We start from the raw sequence: 18,863 nt of genomic DNA on the forward strand, positions 1-18,863 counted from the left end.
TGAATTATTTCCAAAGCATGGCATTTTACCTAAATGAGGCCAAAAAAATCAATGTGAGACATGCTCTAAGGAATTCATATAATCAAACAGGTAGTTTTAAAAAATGAAACATCTGTGACTCTGTTACAGTGCTTCCCTGATGGAAATTCAAAATGATATCGAAATGGTGCGCTGAGGAAACTCCAAAATAAAATCAGTGCTACACGGCTAACTATTTGCCAGACCCAGTTCAGAAACCTCACAAACTGAAACTCATTGCACATTTTTTGCTTAGCATTTTGTGTGCAACATATAGCAAAACATCTTAGAACACAACAGTTTTTGATAATATTTTAACTTTCCAGGGTTAAAATATTAAACCAGGGTGTGTTTCTTGTCTATTTTTGAGCTAAGTAAGCATAAAAGGAATAAATTGGTTAAATAATGTGTTCTGGTTCCCTCACTCTTAATTTCAAAACATAAAAGTGCTATTGGAAACAAAAATCAAGTGGGAAGGGGGGTCTTTAGATGTGCTGAGGAGGAGATGTTGAAATCTACTCACCAGTTTTCATAGAGAGAAACGTGGACCCTGAAAATGACTTTTATGTTGTGGTGACTAAAATTGGTGTAGATGTTGCCTGATGCTCCAGGTTTATTCTGCACTGCTGTGTTTTATTTAATTATTGTTTTTTATGTGCCATACTTTATTGTATTTATATTATGTTGGAAACTACCCCAAGTTCACTGTGTGATGAATGGCAGTCAAGAAATCATATATAGAGAGAGGGGGGGGAGAGAGGGAGATTTCTTAGCAGAAATATCAATAATGACTCAAAAAGTTTGTAGAGTGCTGTACAGCAATTGCATTCAATTACGCCTGACAGACAAATTAGTTAAGGAGATCATTACAAAATGCTTCGTGATAAGAATGGGGCTGCATGAAGGAAGAGGCATCATTGACAAATAATTTCATGCTATAAATAGAGTTCATAAGCAAAGATAGCCTTGGAGATGTGTGCATAACAATAGGTGGTGGAACCTCAGAAACAAGAGAGGTGGCTGAAGAGAAGTTGGACTTCTTTGGGAAGAGTAACAGAATAGAAATTTAATAAAAAAAATAATAAAGTTGCCAGGAGGTATCAGGCTGCAGCACGTAGCTCACTAGTTGTTCACTTTCCTCTACTTTAATAGAAGGGGGATGAACTATGCAGAATATGTAAACCCACACAAAATTTCATTATTTATATAGGTCACAGAGAATTGAACTTTCCATAGTACAGAATTTTTATTTATTTTACCTTATTTCGTTAGTTCATAGTATACATAGCACTCAAGTCCAGCAATTATTTCAAGAATGAGAGATGCCGGGTGTGGTGAAATGTGGTTATGAGGCTTTTTGTAATTATATTTTGTTTTGTTTTTGACCATTTGAAAGGGATAGAGACTTGTGCAGCACCCAAGATCATAGACAGTAAAGTAGAGGAGAGTTCAGAAGTCCCTATTTTAGAAGACACATCATCTTCACCAACAGACATCCAACAACATTTATGGCAGGTTTCCACGGATATTGAAAATACTGAAAGGTATGTTTTCTATTTATTATTCCTAATTTGATCCCATTAAACACTGAGGCATGTGTGGAAGTAGACCTTTGTCTCCACATCCCTTAATGGAACTTCACAAAAAGCTTGCTGGAATAAAAATTGCCTCCGAATGAGCAGCCATTCTCCTCCTTAATCTTTATTACTGATCACAATGGAAGAACATACTTGATTAAAATTGGAGACTTACAGTGGTCTTTTTTATTATAACTCCATCAGTTGTCCATTTGACATTTGCAAAACTTATTCAGTCCAACATTCTGATTTTTATTTTATTTTTATCCTTTTTGTTCAGACATAGTACTATTCTCGGAATCCTGAAAAGCAGAAGTAGCTTTTATCTAAGCTTAAGCAATGTCTGTTCTATTTGAACAGTTCTGTGCTTCATTTCTACAGGGATATGAGAGAAATGAAAAACCTTTTAAGCAAACTCAGGGAGACTATGCCTTTGCCACTGAAAAATCAAGGTAAGCCTTTCTTTTCTGCATCTGATAATTGGATAGTTAAGTGATCAGACTTGGTTTCTTCTGCTAATGTTAAACAAACTCCTAATATTCTAAATATGACGATAGAGAAAAGGTTTGACACATGTAACGTTCCTCTAAATTATTAAACATTTTTTGGTAGAAGTGTGGCTTAGCTTCTTAGCCTTTATCCCAGTTGAAATAATGTTTGCGCTCATATACATCCCTTTATTCTTGCCTCTTTCTTTCCATTCATACTTTCCCTCTATGGTCTCCCTACTGTTGAAATTTAAATTGCATGCCAAGGAAGATTGGAAAATGTTTGTGGATTATTTAAAAACTCAGTGTAAACATGTTAAGATGCAAATAGGATTTGACTGAAAGCAGCAGTGGAAACGACAGTAGAATTTTGTGTTGTTGCTTGCTTGTTTGTTGGTAGAAGCAAAGGCATGTTGTTCAGTTGTGTCCGACTCTTCGTGACCCCACGGACCAGAGCACGCCAGGCACGCGTATCTTTCACTGCCTCCCACATTTTGGCCGAACTCGTGCTAGTCACTTCAAGAACACTGTCCAACCATCTCGTCCTCTGTCATCCCCTTCTCCTTGTGCCCTCCATCTTTCCCAACATCAGGGTCTTAGCAAAGGCATGGAGTAACTATAATATGCAGCACAAATTTAAATTTTGGGGTAACCATGGAGGGAGAGAGGGAAAGTCCTAGGTTGACTAATTTATTGTAAAACCCAAAATGTTATTTTATTATTATTATTTTTAAAAGATATATAGATAAAATTAATAAACCGCCCTGAGAGCTCCGTGTATATGGCGGTATATACCGGTAAATTCAATAAAAAAAATGAAAAAGAAAAAGGGCAAGGTTTAGGTTAACAAGGTTAGAAGAAACTGTGGTGTGACTTGAGGGAGCAAGGCAAGCTGAAGGGCAAGAATATTTGCCCATTGGGAGAAGCAGAACCCTCTTGGAATACTGATGCTCTGAACTTCTCCATAGCAGGTTCAGGTTGTATATATGGGTAAATAAACCACACAAAAATAAAAAAGAAATTTAAATTGCTTGCTTCTCAAGCCTGCTATTTTCCTCTCTCATGTTAGTTTGTAAACTTGATGGCACTATATGAATAACATTGTTAGTGACATGGCAGCCAGACCTTGCCTGGTACCCATAGATCAGAACATACAACTATGGTCTTATGTCTCAATTCAAAGTGGTAGTTGTGGTCTCTAAGATCCTTATTGGGCCTGGGCTATCTTAGGGACTGCTTTTCCTGTATAGATGATAGTTGGATTTCTTTTCGTTTCATGTATTTGTAAGCTTCTTTGGGTACAAAAGTAAAAGTAAGGGGTAGAAATAAATAATTATTAACTAGGAAATTATTGACAACTTAAGGAATTAAGAGCTGGACAACGCTGAATTATGAAGGGACATAATATTCAACTTGCTGTGCCTAGAGGAGTTACTTCTCTACTAAAACATAATAAAAATGATGGAGAATAAATTCAAATATTTTTGTGGAGTTTAAATGGAGGTTGCCAACAAAACTCACATTAAAGTTCAGTATGACAGCGCTCATTGCTATCTGCCACTCAGTGATTAGATTTAATCTCCCATTCATCTGGGTCCTTTTTTATATCTTACAAAATGAATTTAAGCACTGGTTTCAGAATAAATTTGAAGATTTTCCCTCCCTGAGCCAATTTCAAATTATACATTTTCCTTCATGGATGAATACTTGCAGTGAGCTGCTTAAACTCCTGTATGTGCAGGGCTGGCCCAAGACATTTCAGTGCCAGAGACAAAACCCCATAACAGCGTTCCTGTCTCCTGCCATTTAGCAGAGGTTAAGAACATAAGAGCCTGCTGGATTAGGCCAATGGCCCATCTAATCTAGCATCCTTGCAGATCATGACCCACAGGTTGCAAAACTCTGAAGTAACACACAGGAAACATGTCCTTCAGAATATATGCTTTGCTGCTGCTCAGTTTAATGCTATCTTTTGGTGTGTTTTTTTAATCACAGATGACAGCAGCCTCCTAAACTTGACTTCAACTCCTTATCCATTAGTGCGAAGACGGAAGCGGAGGTTCTTCGGATTGTGCTGTCTTGTCTCGAGCTAGATGATCCAGTACAGAAATGCACAGATGACCACAGCCAATACAATTTGACCTTTAGCGGGATAAACCTTAATGCTCTAAGTGGTAGTGTGTGTTTTCTACACGACTAATTATTTCTTCCCTCCTTTTCAAGAGTTTTACAAATTTGTTGTTGATAAGAACCAAATCAGGAAACCGATTTAACATTATGAAGAATATTTTTAACTTTTTTTAAAGGCATACTGCATGCCTGATTTAAACCATTCTATGATTAGATGCAAATGTTATAATTATGAAATAAAACATTCAGATATTTTTTTTTCATGTACAAACCACCACAGCCAATTGTGTACAGTACAATAGTAGGACTGTAGCTCTTGCTAGTATGATGTTAAACTATTTGAACATATTCTATTAAGCAATCCTAATCCATAGAAAACTATTTAGAACAGCAAAACTGTGCTTATGTTCTAAAAAGCTAAAATAAAAAGAGCCAATATCATAAGAGAACTTGCACAAACTCTCCTATTGCTTTTTATGCTCTCATTCATATTTAGTCTTCCACTCTATATCTCAACTTATACAAGAACTTCATAATACAGTATCTTAATTTCTATTACACAAGCAACATAACATCGATATGTTGATCCTGTAAATATGAGATAGTTATATCTACATATGTACAATGCATAGAAATAGCTAATTTACTTTTTAAACCCCCCACAAATGTATCTATTTCAGCTTTGGGAAGAAAGGCTAAAAATTTAAAAGATGGTGTAGGAAACTATAAAATCCACAGGTGTAAAGCAAATTATCCTATTTTGTCTCCATTAAAGGTTAAAGCATGGTGTCTGAACATCAATTTAGTGTTACTGCTTTTAGGGCATGCCAGAAGTAGCTCTAACTGTAAAATATTAAACATTTTACATTGTTAATAAATATTTTTTAGTTAAACTAAAACATGTCTTTTGGGTAATAATTGTACAGCTAAATACCATGTATGGTTGCCTCTACCCATCTTGCCTGCTCTGTTTAGAAGAATTTGGATCATTGGTCTCATTCACATGTAATAATAAACCATGGCTTACCACTATGGCACAAGTTAGAATGAGTCTGACCAAAGCCTCAGACTTGCAAATTACACACGGTTGGTGTAAGGATTTCTGCCATGTTTACTTTCAGTTTCCATAAATCCTGCCCTATTGTTATGTACAAACTGGGGTGTGTTTGTGGTCTAAAATAAACTCTTGTAAGTTTCAAAAGTAGCAAATTCAACCCATGGATTATGAAGCTGGTTTCTCAGTTTGTTTAAAAAGACCATCTCTGGAGCATGAATAAACCAGGACTCATAGAAACTGAAAATAAGTGTGGCAGAAGTCCTTCTCCTGGCCAAGATGGAGGAGGCAGAAGTGTTGTAGCTCATGCAGTAAGTAGTGCGAAATCACGTTTCCATGTTATTTGCAAATCTGCACACAGTCTGGCCTGTAGTTGAGATCCCTGCATTGCCGAGGGTTGGACTGGATGACCCTCTGAGGCCATTCCAAGTCTACAGTTCTGTGGTTCAATGACCTGGTTACCTTGCTCTTCCACTTCACCTATGCAAAACAATGGAATGAAGGTGTAGCATATGTGTGCTTAGAGGTGGCCTGCTTAATCCATCTGCCTGCCGCTTTCCCTCTGCAGTCTAGGCTGCAGTCCTTCTACTTTTTCATAAATGTAGCAAATATGTCTTAAATAATGGGGAAGGTGTTTAAAAGACAAAAACAGCATTCAAGGAGGAAGGTTCAGCAAAGCTTTCTTGCCTTCTGCTTCTACATTGTGAATTGCCCCCTTGTTCCTTGGCTTTGAAGCTGGAATATTGATAGCCAAGTTCTCAGACTTGAGCTTGTTTCTGAACACCTAGTTTAAGCTAGTGAAAGGGAGACATTATTCCATATTGTAATTATTTTATCTGTTTCTTGCAGTTTTAGGCACCAATCCAATTGCTTAAACTGGAGCAAAAATAACAAATATATCAAATGCTACCACCAAGTAGCAAAAAAGTGGACTAAAGTGTAAATGATGTCCAAATCTTTACTTCAAATGTTGCTTGCACATTACTGCACAGACTCTAGGAGGGGAAATAATCTTAAAAATAATGTTGATTCTCACAACACCATCAAGGCAAGTCTATGTACTTCTCAGAGGATTGGATTATTACGGTACTCTAGTGATGCCTTCTACACAGAGGGAAACTTCCTCCTAATGAACAGCGAAGTGAGAGTTGTTTATCAACACTCAGTACAGCAATGCCTGGAACAGAGCTTGCTTATTGTTTAACAGCACAATTTTATGCCTGTTTACTCAGAAATAAGGCCGACTGTATTCATTTGAGCTTGCTTTCCTAGTATTATTTTATCTTGTTTATTTATAACCTTTCTTATCCAGAGTGGATTACAAATGGAAACAAATCTAGATGCATTCTATAAGTACTATGAAAACAAAACAGATGATTCTGACCAGTCAACTAAAATAAATATCAACACTGGCACTAAATTGGTCCACCCAAATCCTTGATGAATAATCAGGTCTTCAGCTTGTGCAAAAAGGTTTAAAGAGTAGGTGTCAGCCATATTTCAGAGGGGAGTGAGTTCCAAAGCCGGGTGCTACCACCAAGTAGCAAAAAAGTGGACGACAATATGAATGATATCCCAATCTCTACTTCAAATGCTGCTTGCAAATTACTGCACAGTCCCTAGGGGGAAAAATGAGAGGGTGCAAGATGCTTCCAGTTGACCATGTCCTTTTTACACTTACTGGCCACCTCATGAGAAGAGAAGACTCCCTGGAAAAGACCCTGGTGTTGGGAAAGATTGAGAGCACAAGGAGCAGGGGACGACAGAGGACGAGATTGTTGGACAGTGTTCTCGAAGCTACTAACATGAGTTTGACCCAACTGTGGGAAGCAATGGAAGACAGGAGTGCCTGGCGTGCTCTGGTCCATGGGGTCATGAAGAGTTGGACACGACTAAACAACAAGTCTGCACCACAGTTCCTTCACAGAGCATTGCTGCTGCTTGAGACAGAGATGAGGATTATAGCAGCCTGGTTCACAATTACCACTGTTTGAATAGCAGTTTTCCCTCCCGTGTCAAAGCAACTTGGAGGTGGCGTGTCCATCAGGACTGGGTTAACCCCTCTCTGCCTGCACACTGAAGTCAAGAGCCTTACCACCATCCCCCCCGGTTTGTTTATACAATGCTGAACAAGATGCTTAATATAATATGCAATTTGGCCCTTAGGTAATTTTTATACCTAAAAATATGTACCGGTAGAAGGAAATCTAGGTTTTTTATGTTGAATGAATGGATCTCAATATGAATTCTGAAGAGAAGAAGTGACTCAGAAGGCAGATGGGATGAGAAAGTTCCTGCAATATAGGAGATGAATTTAATTTTAAAATTGTCCTCTCTTTCAAGAAAAATCTCCAAAACAGAATAGTTTTAACTTGTCATTTTTCTGTATTCTGCACCAAAAAAAGGTAATTACACTACAGTATAATAGACACAGAGAACATAAGACTTTAACTAAAAATTGGAGTTTTTAAGTACAATATATTTTATTGGACCACACTAGTTATGTATAATAATATATGTGCTTTTGAGTTGTGTGTAGGTTATTCATGTAGGTTGTGTGTAGGTTATTCAGAACAAAGGCAGTATGATAGATGCTTCATAATTTTGGATTTGGCATCCTTTCTCATCTGACTAGAATAAAGGAAATAAAAGGGTAAAGATTAAATTGAATTATAATGCAGGATGATTCAAGAAACAATTATCAATGGCTTTTAAAAGTGTATCTAGTGCAGAATTGCCAATCCATGGACACATTGCAAATGCTGTGGTGACTGTCCTCTCTAGTTGCCTCCCTAGATAGAAAGAAAAAAATAATTTTATTAGCTTTTCCATAGAGTTGGGATAAAAGATATAAAACTAACATTAAAGCTAATCCTTTTGGATCTGCATGATTTTACATACTATTCCCCCAAAATCACCAGAAAATTAAAGCTTACAGTGGAAGATCATACAGTAATGGATGATAAAAACATAAATTACAGAACATATCTGTGGACATAGAAGCGAACTATCATTTGATGGTGCTTTGTGGGAGCTTTCAAATGGAATGCCACAGGGTTTTGCCCTTAGTCCAGTACTTCCTGTATTTTTATTAATGGTTTTTAAGTTAGAGTGCAGGAAATATGTAAAAAAAGAAGTTTGCAGATTGCACAAAATTGGTTTTGATACACAACACCAGAAGGTGGGAATGACATTCGAAATGGCCTTGATAAAATGATAAACTGGGTTGAAATGAAATATTAAAATCAACGGGGGGTGGGGAATAGCAAAGTTCTGTATTGAGGCTATATGAAAGAATACACACAGGTATATTGTACTACGTATGAAGTTTGGCTCCTATGGAAACAGGCACACGGTGGTGCACCTGTTGAATTTCTGCCGTCTCTTTACGGGGCGCAATACGGAGCGTGTGCAGAGAGAGACTGAAATGGGGAATCAGCCCAAACCTCTTCCAACCCGCTCAGGGCAAAGGCGAATCCTCGCCAGCCTTCTTCCAGCTACCACCATGAGCAACAGCCTCAAGGGTTTGCGCGGGCTTCTTCGCCCTCAGCTGCTCCTCCATGGAGGCTTTCGCCTGCCCCATGAGACAACCAGATATGCTGCTCTACTGCTGCAGCAAAATGGACAGCTCTTTACCTTACCGACCAACCCCGTTGCCCGAGGCGCCTCAGGTAAAGGGGAAGAAGGAAACGTGGAGAAGCCGCCGGGCGGGACCAGGGAAGAGGCCGGGGCTGTTGCCGGAGGGGAAAGCAGGGGCTGAAGAGATGTTAACAGGGAGCCCCTGGCGGGGGGAGCTGCGAGGGAAAGTGTGGGGCGACGGAGAGCAGAGGAGTTTTAAGGGGGGGGGGCTAGGCGAATTCATTGAGCATATGGCTAGCCATGACCTAGTAGCCCCGAGGGCGAGGCTCTAAATGCCCATGGCGGGAAACCGAGGGAGGGGAAGAGGGCTCTTGGGGCCCGGTCGGTCCCGCTTGTGGGTTTCCCCAGGCATCTAAATGACTTTAGATGGGCCATTGGCCTGATCCAGTGGGGTCGTCTTCCGAGAGAGAAGCAGAGATCTCTCTTCCAGTCACCGCCTTTGTTTGGCCTGGTCTTTTTATGCCTGTATGGAGCGTGATGCTGGTAATGCCAAGTTTTCAGGTTCAATCCTCGTATGGGACAGCTGTGCCTGTTCCTCCATTGCAGGACTAGATGGTCCTCAGGGTCATGGGCATAGCCAGGATTTTTGTGGGGGTGGGGCAGAACCAGATCTGTTTTGATTTAGATTGATGGGGGGGCTGTCTTTGCTACTCCCAGCGGTGGAGCTAGCTGCTCGGACTAATAATAATAATAATAATAATAATAATTTATTGTACCCCGCCCATCTGGCTGGGTCTCCCCAGCCATTCTGGGCGGCTTCCAACAAATATTAAAATACATTAAAATATCACAGATTAAAAACTTCCCTAAACAGACCTGCCTTCAGGTATTTTCTGAATGTCAGGTAGTTGTTTATCTCCTTGACCTCTGATGGGAGGGACACCCAGAGTGGTGCACATGCCATGCACCTGGGGGCAGGGCGATCTGGGGGGGGGGGTGATCCAGCGCGGCGGCGATCTGCCTAGGGGGGATTTTGTCACCCCTCCATCAGTGATGGCACTCAAGGCGCACCGCCCCCCCTTCCTACACCCCTGGCTACACCTGTGCTCCGGGACCCTTCCAACGCTACAGATCTATGATTCTATGCATCAAGGGGAGCTGGGGTAGGAATTTGGGGTGTGCCACTTTGTAGACTATGAGTAGCAGGTGTGCTCTCGTTTGTGATTGCTTCCCTAACACAGTGTTTTTCAACCTTTTTTGGGCAAAGGCACACTTGTTTCATGAAAAAAATCACGAGGCACACCACCATTAGAAAATGTTAAAAAAATTAACTCTGTGCCTATATGGACTATATATAAAGTAATTTTTCAATTTTTCCCGCGGCACACCAGGCAACATCTCGCGGCACACTAGTGTGCCGCGGAACAGTGGTTGAAAAACACTGCCCTAACAGGTGGTCAAAAAGCAGAACAGAATCTGATAAAGCAGCTGGCAAGGAAGTGGGGTGAAGTCTTTCCCCCTGGTGGGCCACATTTACTGTATTATGCTTTCCAGGAGGGGTGCTCATGCTTTTGTTCTTCAATTGTAGCTATTTATGTTTTATTAGTCACCTGTTAACCTAGTCCTCTCCCAGCGGCATACAGTGATTTAGGGAGCAATGCCAACTCTGAACGGTAGTGAGGTGGAATAAATTGGCAGAGCCACCACTTCAGGGTAGAAGATGGTGGTGGGGACACTGAAAATGTCATCTGTTGCTCTGCTTACTCCAGGCCAGTACAGTAAGCCCACAACGTACGTGGGGGTTACGTTCAGAGGACAGCGTCTAAAACCAAAATTGTGTATAGTCCTGTGTAATAGCAGGTAGGATTGGCCAAAGTCTTTTTTCCAGACTTCTAAGCTCTTTCCAACGTTTTATTTCGTTTTTTGCCAGACGCATAAATCTGAATGAGCACAAGTTAAATGCACATACAGAGGCTTGGATTGGGGCCACCACCAATAACTGGATGCACTCCAGAAAATCCTTAGCTTGTCCTGCCCCCTGTATGCACTGTGTGGGGCAGGAGGGGGCATAGCTTCTTCCATCACAATGTAGTAGTGGGTAATTATACTTTTAACTATTGTCTCTCATTATTATGGGTTGGCGATAGGACTCTGTAGCTTGCTCGTGTCGTTATTTTCATTGTGGTTATTTTCATTTTCCTATCCAGTTGTGTTAATAGCCTCTTGTTCTGGGCTTACAAAGTGAGTAGCCCTCTTATATTAAATAAGAAATAAACAATTGGCATGCCTGTGTTATGAGGCAGTTTCTGATGTTTCTATTCAGTGGGAAAACATGTGATGTCTGAAGTGGGGAAAGGGTTTTTTTGTGAACCGCTGAGAGGTTTTTACAGGTAAGCAGCATACCAACTCTGTTAAAGAAACTTTATACAATATGAGGATCAATGAGAGTGATGCAAGAAAGGGGGTTTCACTAGAAGCAGGAAGTAAGTACAGAAAAAAGAAAGTCTAGTAAAGACTTTTAATGAGAAAATTGGGTTTGTAGGAGGACAAAATATAATGAAATATGAAATAATTTATGGATTATGGTATTTTCACAAAAACATACTTTGTGAAAATAAACAACTCGAGCCAAAATATTTATTTTATTTAGGATTTTAAAAATTTGAGCTGCCTGGAGACAGAGTGGAATACAACTGCAATAAATATTATCATATCATATCATATTTGGGTCACATTGTTCCTTTAGGACATTGCTGTTTTGGAAGTGCAGAAACAGCTTATAGACTGCAAATTGAGGAAATGCTCACTATGTGTCATAAGACAGTAGGACACTGGTAGCTAATTTTATTAAATAGAGTATCTAATGGTGTGAAAAAAAGATTATTTTATATTGATTCCACACCATTTAATGTCACTGTATAGTCAGTATTTGTGCTTCTTTTTGTCATTTAACATGAATATAAATTATTATTATTATTTTGTATTTCAGTATAGGAGCATTGATTGGCCAGGGGATTGCTGCACTGGTTTTCCTTGCCTTCATCATTAATGTCTTTGTGTTTTTCTATTTGTTTCTTTATGCAAAGCCAAGGAGATTACATACTAGTCTAAAACTACAACATCTGTAAATTCTTTCTGCTCAAGAATGTAGGCATTGAGCCCACTTGACGTTACAAATAACGTCTAACAGTTCCATAATTATTCCATAAAGGACACAGAATGTTTAGTTGGAGTGAAAATTAATTATATCTTGCAGAAGTGTATGTGACTGTTTACTTAAAGACAGAACATTTCACACTGCTTATTTTTACTTGTAGTCTGATACAAACACAGAATGCTGTTTTCTCATGTTTAACTCAGAAACCATTTGTGCTAAACAAGATGGAACGATATTTGTGTGGCCAAACTCTTGTAACAAAAGCTTTATAGTACTTATATAGCACTATAGAGCTTTTGTTGCATCTCACATACCTTATCCTCCTTACAACAATCCTGCAAAATAGATTGGCATTTATTTTTATCCTACCCTTTCTCCAATGAGCTCCTTCCTCTTTTATCTTCACACTAAACCAGTAGGTTAGGTTGACTTATTTGACTAGCTCATCCACTAAGCTTCATGACCAACTATGGATTTGAACCAATTTTCATAGTCCAGCCACTATATCCATATCATGGAAAAGTGCTGAGTATAAGCTATAAAAGTACACCTCAGGCCACCTAGTTTATTAATGGTTGAGGTACAGTCTGAACCAGAAGTTTCTGGCTCATAGCTCACACTACAACTCCTAGAGGCATGAAATGTTAAATAAAAAATACATTCTGCTCCCACAGAAACAATTTCTTTTTCTTGGCCTTTTCCTCACTTTTAGACTCAAGCCATTAATCTTTCTTAGTTGGTAGAAAATACAAAGGGAATAATAATGCAGCAAATGACTTTGGCAGATACAGTGCAGAAAAAGGACATCTTGTCAGAAAACAGAACAAAAGATTAGGAACTAAACAATGCATTTTAAACATGTCAAAATCAAATATATTAGTTAAGCCAAGATTAGGCCCAGTATAATTTTCTAAGCTTTCAGTACAACGTCTTCTTTCACTGGCTTCAAATATATCATACACGTTCACTACTGTTTAAGCAGAATCGATATCTTAAATGCACTCTTAAATCCTAGTTCAGCTCTCCAAGAACAAAGCAGCCTTCCCCTGGGCCTCCTGTTCCTCATCTGGCATGGCTGCAAGTAGGTGTTTGGAAGCCTGTTTCCATTTTCTAACTGTGGTTTGCAGTGTTTTCAGATTAACTGCAGTCAATCTTAAATCTGGCTGCATATGCAACACACAATTAAAGCTCATTCAAAGCACATTATTTCCCCCAAAGCATCCTGGGAACAGTAGTTTTTTTAGGCTGCTTGGAGCAGTAGCTCTTCAAGCAATGAGAGCGTCCAGGCTTCTTTGTAGGAAATAATGTGCTTAAAATGCATGGTGTCTATGCAGCCCATGATTAATGGAAACTGTTACCGGTATGTACCGGTATTAAGTGTTTTGTGTTTGCCTGCGCTTGAGTCTGGACTAAGGATTCTGAGCCCTGCGTTCTGATTCGATACATGATGTCCAATCACAGAACATTTCAGGATTTGGGCCTCTGCCATTGGCTCTTGAACTCTGAGTTGTGATTCGCAGCTTGGAAGTTTAGACAGCCAATCACGTTGGGAGTGGGAGTGGCCCAGGCTTTCAGTTGCTTTGCCCCTGTTTCCCAGTTATGTAGATCAATAAAGGTTCTTGCTGTTATCACTACGTCTTGCCCACCTACACTTCAGAAACAAGTCATCTAAACCAAAGCTGTGGAGCTATCTTGTTTTCACTAAGCACAGTAAAGGGTCCACACAAAGCACTTAAAACTAAAACAAAGTGCAGGGGAAGTATGAAAGCCAAACACAGCCATGGTCACTTTAATGCAAATTATAGAAATCAAATATGTGAACACTCTGAGTCCAAAATCCTGTTAAAAGTTTGAAACTATTCTCATTCTTGTGTTTTATTTCCTGCTAAAATTACTTTTTTGCTAAGTGCCCCCCCCCATCCTCCGCCTCAAAAAGGTATTAACTTCCTCTCCATATTTTGTTCCAGTTTAGACAATACTATCAGGGGGGAAAACCCCAACTGCTCAAATGTAGCTTGGAATTCAGCTGAACAAAAATATAACTAACCTGAAGAATTAATTCAGGAAAGGTTTCAGGGATCCAAACAAGCCAATCTTGTTGAGATGTAACAACCAAATGACATTTATAAGTAGCATAATCATTTGTAATGACTAGGTCATTGTGGAATTTATTTTCCAGAGAGGTAGATGTTTATCTGCTACTGTAACTAAAACAAGAAAACATTGTAGTATCTTAAATATATTGTGCTATAAACCTCCACAGATTAGAATCTCCAAGCAATGCCATAATTTTTTTTCATTATAGTACTGTATGTGTGTTGTTGATTGTATATTCATATGTATTGTATTTATAACATGGCCATAGTAGCTGGATTTTTTTTTATCACCCATTCACTACTATTGAAGCACAATCAGTTTATGTATAAAACTTCTCCCAGTAGCAATTTTCATTGTTGAATTAATTGGCAATATGGACTACCATCATTATTCAGTTCTGTAGAACTAAACTGTTGAATATATGAATCTAAGGCAATCCTGATTATGCTTACCTTGCAAAAATTTCTATTGAAATTATGAGGATTTAGTTCAGAGTAAACATGTATAAGATGGTACTGCACAATACTTAGTCTTAAACAAAGCTACAAGTTGACATCAGCTTAATCAAAAAGTCAAGAAGGTTTTAGTTATTTATCAGTGTGGCAAATTTTAATCACCAAGGCTTATTTTTGAAGGCATTTTGGCTGTTGTGCATTCCAATAATTGAACATGGAGGAGGGAATAAAAATTTAAAGATTTTTCTGTCTAACAGTGTTTCACCTTTTTATTATTAAACTGTAAATCTTCCTACTCCCTCAATTTCCTTTATGGAAATTTAACACTTAATTGTTTAAAAGCTAATATATTAAAACTAAGGACAACTGTAGTTTTGATAGAGAATACATGTGCAATACTATGCTAAATGTGGAAACAAATGATACTCAGTACAATTGAACTTACTTTCTAGTAAGTATGTTTAGGCTTTCAGCCCCAACCTTTCTGCCTTGCTTTCACTAGCAAGCAAATACTTTTTTTCCCCAAATAGAGTAGACCTTTGTCCACTAACTGGCTGTTGCGACAGGGTCTTCTAAGGGTGGGTGGTATTCTCTTTTTTTGCTGTTAGATGTTTTTCCGTGTTTTTCTGTTACGTTTTTAATGGGGCTACTTATTTTACACACACACACACACACACACACACACACACATTTGTATTTATAACGTGGCTTAGTTGTATCTGATTTGATTTATGATGTGAGCCACCTTGGGTCCTACAATGGGAGATAGGTGGGATATAAAATATATGGATGGCTCCCTTGGCTAGAGCGTGGTGCTGACAATACCTAAGGTTGCAGATTTGATCCCCATAAGGGACAGCTGCATAGTCCTTAAGGTCCCTTCCAACTCTATGATTATATGAGAAATAAGGACAATGAACAAGCAGTGTTACCCAGAGGAAGCATAGAGATTTTCCAAATAATAATAATAATAATAATTTATTTGTACCCCGCCCATCTGGCTGAGCTTCCCCAGCCACTTGGGGCGATTCCCAAACGAATGTAAAAACAATACAGCATTAAATATTAAAAATGTCCCTAAACAGGGCTGCCTTCAGATGTCTCTTAAAAATAGGATAACTGTTTATTTCCTTGACATCTGATGGAAGGGTGTTCCACAGGGTGGGTGCCACTACCGAAAAGGCCCTCTGTCTGGTTCCCTGTAACCTCACCTCGCAATGAGGGAACCGCCAGAAGGCCCTTGGCGCTGGATCTCAGTGTCCAGGCTGAACGATGGGGGTGGAGACGCTCCTTCAGGTATACAGGACCGAGGCCGTTTAGGGCTTTAAAGGTCAACACCCAACACTTTGAATTGTGCTCGGAAACGTACTGGGAGCCAGTGTAGATCTCTCAGGACCGGTTTTATGTGGTCCCGGTGGCCACTCCCAGTCACCAGTCTAGCTGCTGCATTCTGGATTAGTTGTAGTTTCCGGGTCACCTTCAAAGGTAGCCCCACGTAGAGCGCATTGCAGCAGTCCAAGCGGGAGATAACCAGAGCATGCACCACTCTGGCGAGACAGTCCGCGGACAGGTAGGGTCTCAGCCTGCGTACCAGATGGAAAATACACAGTAGAAACAACAACAGACAGTCACGGTATCTGTACCTCAGAAAAAATACAAAACCGTGTATATCACTGGAAGAATTGCATAAATATGAAACTAAACTGATAATATCATAATGCAAAGCGCATTTATAGATATTTCATCAGAGGCAAACCTATATGTGCTTTAAATCATCAAAGTGCTAGTACAAAGTGCAATTACAAAGTGCAAAAATACAAAGTGCCATATAATGTTCAATATAATGATGAAGATGGTATAGCAAATGTCTATCAGACGCGTAGGTCCATCCTCACAATGTTGGGGAAGGTTATTCAGAATCCCTCCAACATGTGGGTGTGTTCTCCCGACGGGTGGCTAGCTTCAAACTTCCCGTTTCACCAACGGTTTCTTCAAGGTCTGGACTTTTCTTTGGTAACCACAATACAAACCATCAACTTCACTACAGATATAAATTCATTAGCTGTATTGGAAGGATGGGAGTCTGAGGCACTGAATAGCTGAGTTATGTTTTCTTTCTTTGTTCTGATTTGATGGTGAGTACATGAATTTTTTATTGTATAATTGAATTTTTATTGTATAATTGAATTTATATGGCACTTTGTATTTTTGCACTTTGTAATTGCACTTTGTACTAGCACTTTGATGATTTAAAGCATATATAGGTTTGCCTCTGATGAAATATTTATAAATGCCCTTTGCATTATGATATTGTCAGTTTAGTTTCATATTTATGCAATTCTTCCAGTGATATACACGGTTTTGTATTTTTTCTGCGTACCAGATGGAGCTGGTAGACAGCCGCCCTGAACACAGAATTAACCTGCGCCTCCATGGGCAGCTGTGAGTCCAAAATGACTCCCAGGCTGCGCACCTGGTCCTTCAGGGGCACAATTACCCCATTCAGGACCAGGGAGTCCCCCACACCCACCCGCCCCATCCCCCCAAAACAGTACTTCTGTCTTGTCAGGATTCAGCCATCCATTCTCCAACTGCCTCCAGACACTCACACAGGACCTTCACCGCCTTCACTGGTTCTGATTTAAACGAGAGGTAGAGCTGGGTGTCATCTGCATACTGATGAACACCCAGCCCAAACCTGATGATCTCTCCCAGCAGCTTCATATACATATTAAAAAGCATGGGGGAGAGGACGGAAGCCTGAGGCACCCCACAAGTGAGAGCCCAGGGGTCTGAACACTTTCAACACCACTTTCTGGACACGGCCCTGGAGAAAGGAGCGGAACCACTGTATAACAGTGCTCCCAGTCCCTCTAGGCGGTCCAGAAGGATGATATGGTCAATGGTGTCAAAGGCCACTGAGAGATCCAGCAGAACTAGGAAACAGCTCTCACCTTTGTCCCTAGCCCACCGGAGATCATCGACCAGTGTGACCAAGGCAGTTTCAGTCCCATGATGAGGCCTGAATCCCAATTGGAAGGGATCCAAATGGTCCGCGTCCTCCAGGCGAGCTTGGAGTTGTTCAGCAACCACCCGCTCAATCACCTTGCCCAAGAATGGTAGATTTGAGACTGGGCGATATTTGGCCATATTGGCCGGGTCTAAAGCTGGGTTTTTTTAAGAAGCAGTTTAATGACCGCCTCTTTCAGCGGGTCTGGGAAGACTCCCTCGCAGAGGGAAGCATTCACCACCCCATGGAGCCCATTGCCCAGCCCTTCCTGGCTTGCTTTTATTAGCCAAGATGGGCAAGGATCAAGGAGACAGGTGGCTGGTTTCACTCGTCCAAGCAGCCTGGCCACATCCTCGGAGGAAACAGATTGGAATTGATCCCATGAAACATGACTAGACATTGGCTGTGCAACTGTTTGAAAGTTGCTTGAGAGGTTTTGTTTCAGCCTTTGTTTGACTGACATGCAAGACAATATCATGCTGATGAAGCACCTTTGTAGAGAATGAGCTAACAGTTCAGTAGCCCATAAATTTTGCTTACATTTGCACTTAATACGAATGCATCCTGCTGGAAACTTACTCTGAAATATGATTTGGCACCTGCCTTCTATCTACACTTAAATTAATGCCATCACCAGATTCCTTGTCAACAGTTTGACAACTAAATTGTTTCCGTTGCTCCCTAAAGCATTAAAAATGTTAAGTTTTGTGTTTGTTTATGGGCATGATCCTGACAAAGCTCAGCATTTTCACTTTCAGTCTTTCACATCTTCCTGTTGAAATCAGTGGGACTTAATATTGCTAACTTGACCACGTTCTCTGCTTTTATATAACTGGTCATATTGTTAGATCAATAAAAGGATTCAAGGGTATAAGAGTATACGTAACCACCACTACCACTAAAGTTCTTAGAAACTTTTAATTTGTTGGGCAGTTTTATATTGGGCTGACTCTCTAGGACTAGTGTACACCAGATATTAAAGTTATGCATTGAGTTGGAACAGCATCCTGTTTTGAGCTGAACTAAATTAGGAAAAATTGTGAAATACTTCTTCCTTCATGTGTATAACTTGTAATTTATTCAGTGGAGCCTGACTCAGGCTTGGATTGGATTCAGATGTAATCATGCAGAGTAGGCCCACTGAAATCCATGGGGCTTGTTAGCCATGACTATCGCAAGTTCTATAAATTTAAACAGGTCTGCTCCATGAATGACTAAGTGTGGCTCTGACTCCTATTTCCTTATCATAGAATCACTATTGGCGTACTGTACCATTCATGTTTAATGCCATATTAGTA

At 39.9% G+C, this 18,863-nt stretch overlaps 1 protein-coding gene across 4 annotated transcripts in view; it reads left to right on the top strand.

Moving 5' to 3' along the window:
- Positions 1–5,112, top strand: part of RGS7BP (regulator of G protein signaling 7 binding protein) — a 50,793-nt gene extending 45,681 nt beyond the window's left edge. For 2 of the 4 annotated variants that reach the window (XM_033164119.1, XM_033164121.1), the window contains exons 4-6: positions 1,415–1,562; positions 1,977–2,047; positions 4,079–5,112. In XM_033164119.1, coding sequence (XP_033020010.1) covers positions 1,415–1,562; positions 1,977–2,047; positions 4,079–4,176 — 317 coding nt within the window. In that variant the 3' untranslated portion in view covers positions 4,177–5,112. The other 2 variants (XM_033164120.1, XM_033164122.1) reach the window with 2 other exon arrangements.
- The last annotated feature ends 13,751 nt before the right edge of the window (positions 5,113–18,863 follow it).

This window comes from Lacerta agilis, chromosome 11 (assembly GCF_009819535.1).
Source record: "Lacerta agilis isolate rLacAgi1 chromosome 11, rLacAgi1.pri, whole genome shotgun sequence".
In the NCBI taxonomy this organism is placed as follows: Eukaryota; Metazoa; Chordata; class Lepidosauria; order Squamata; family Lacertidae; genus Lacerta; species Lacerta agilis.